This window comes from Nicotiana tabacum, chromosome 6, assembly GCF_000715075.1.
Source record: "Nicotiana tabacum cultivar K326 chromosome 6, ASM71507v2, whole genome shotgun sequence".
In the NCBI taxonomy this organism is placed as follows: Eukaryota; Viridiplantae; Streptophyta; class Magnoliopsida; order Solanales; family Solanaceae; genus Nicotiana; species Nicotiana tabacum.
In genome coordinates this window covers 87,640,256-87,642,612 of record NC_134085.1, presented here as the reverse complement: position 1 = coordinate 87,642,612, position 2,357 = coordinate 87,640,256, and the positions used below count along the sequence as shown (strand labels likewise).

At 40.1% G+C, this 2,357-nt stretch overlaps 1 protein-coding gene across 1 annotated transcript; it reads left to right on the top strand.

Moving 5' to 3' along the window:
• The first annotated feature begins 590 nt into the window (after nucleotides 1-590).
• LOC142181919 (uncharacterized) lies at nucleotides 591-1,502 on the top strand. Its single transcript, XM_075255606.1, has one exon. It carries the CDS (start codon nucleotides 591-593, stop codon nucleotides 1,500-1,502), a length of 912 nt encoding a protein of 303 aa, XP_075111707.1.
• The last annotated feature ends 855 nt before the right edge of the window (nucleotides 1,503-2,357 follow it).

Sequence of the window (2,357 nt, the reverse complement as noted above, 5' to 3'; positions counted from 1 at the left end):
GGATGCATATTTATAATAATATCACGTATTAACTCTAAATATGCTTTTAGAGAGAACCCCCAAAGAAGAGTAAATCTTAATCAAGTTACCTCAAACTTCAAGATCCAAATAACACTAAAACACTCCAATTGATTAAAATGCTCAAATATCGCCAATAATTTGATATATACCATTAGATATGCCAACTACATCAAAACAAACCCCAAAAGATTCATAGATATCCATTTAGGCTTCAGAGGTCAGCAACAAGCCTTCAACCATCCCAAAATTATCCAATAGGTTCTCCATTAACCTATCCAATTCCATTCTTATCATTTAATATTTATTTGGAGTCATTAATGATACTATGTTAACAACCCAACATCATGAAGTCACTATTCATTGTCTTCTCTAACAAACCCTAGGTTCAAGAATATCCAAATCAAAAACTAGTGTTATTTCTTCGAAAAATGGTGATTCCCCTTCAATTCGTTCATCAATTAGGTTATCAAGTTATTGGAATCATAAAAGACTAAAAAAATCCATTTATATCAATTCATCACTACTCACCTTCTTCTTTACCCAAAATATCACTTTCAAGACCCATTAATATGAATGTCATTAGTGCCTATGCACCCCAAACGGGCTTGGATGAGGAGGTTAAAAGGAGCTTTTGGGAGGGTTTGGATGAGGTTGTACGTGGTATTTCGCACACTGAGATATTTATAGGAAGGGATTTTAATGGGCATATTGGGACGACTGTTGGTGGTAATGGAGAGGTTCATGGTGGCTTCAACTTTAGTGATAGGAACAGAGGAGGTACTTCAGTGTTGGACTTCGCTAAGGCTTTTGAGTTGGTGGCGAACTATAATTTGTCAAAGAGGGAAGATCATTTGGTTAATTTCCAAAGTATGGTGGCTAATACTTATATTGATTATCTCCTCCTTATGAGGTGTGATAAAGAGTTGTGCAAGGATTGCAAGACTATCCTGAGTGAGACACTTGCGACACAGCATATGCTCTTGTTGATGGACATTTGTACTATAATAAAGAGGAAGAAGAGGGTTCTATGGGGTCGAGTGAGGATCAGGTGGGGACCCTTGACTAAGGATAAAGATCAAGAGTTGGAGGGGAGGTTGATGCCTATGGGAGCCTGGATGAGGAATGGGGATGCAAGTAGTATGTGGACATTGATGGTGATTTGCATAAGGGAGGATGTGAGAGAGGTGTTAGGGATCACAAAGGGTAACTCTGGTAGGCATAGAGGCGAGTGGTGGTGGAATGACAAGGTCCAAGGAAAAGTGGAAGCAAAAAAAGCGGCGTATCTGAAGTCAGTGGAGAGAACAAACGAGGAGGAGATGAGAGCGAACAGAGAAAGATATAAGGAAGCTAGGAAGGAGGCGAAGCTAGCGATCACACACGCTAAGATTGCAGTTTTGGTTGTTTGTATGAGGAAATTGGGGAAAAAGACGAGAAAAAATGTTATTTCGGCTAGCCAAGGAAAAAGAGAGGAAGGCCCATAATCTTAACCAAGTGAGGTGCATCAATGACGAGGATGACAAAGTACTGATGGAGGAGGCTTAGATTAAGCGGAGATGGAAGACTTACTTTCATAAACTTCTAAATGAAGAGGGGGATAGAGACATTGTGCTAGGTGACTTAGGGCACTCTGAGACTTACTGAGATTTTAGATACTATAGGCATATTAAGGTTGAGGAGGTCATGGGGGTTATGCATAAGATGAGTAGAGAGAGACCGGGCCAGACAAAATTCCAATAAAATTATGGAGGCATGGGGGTATAGCAAACTTGGAGAGGCTGACTAGGTTATTTAATATTATTGTTAGGACGAAGAGGATGCCAGATGAATGGAGGTGGAGTACGATGATACCGTTATACAAGAACAAAGGAGATATCCAGAGCTGTAACAATTATAGGGTATCAACTTACTAAGCCATACTAGGAGAGGGTGGTGGAAGTGAGGGTGAGGAGGACAGTATCTATATCCTACAACTTGTTTAGGTTCATGCTAGGTCATTCAACTATGGAAGCAATCGACCTTATTAGGAGGTTGGTGTAATAGTATGGTAATGGGAAGAAGGATTTGCACATGGTGTTTATTGACCTAGAGAAAGTGTATGACAAGGTCCCTACAGAGGTTCTTTGGAGATGCCTAGATGTAAAAGGTATTCAGGTAGCTTACATTGTGGTGATTAAGGACATGTATGATGGATATAAGCAAAGGTTAGGATAATGGGATGTGACAAAGCATTTTTTGGTTGTTATGGGGTTACGCCAAGGATCTGCACTCAGCCGGTTCTTATTTTTCCTGCTGATAGATGCACTGACACATTATATTCAAGGGGAGGTTCCATGACA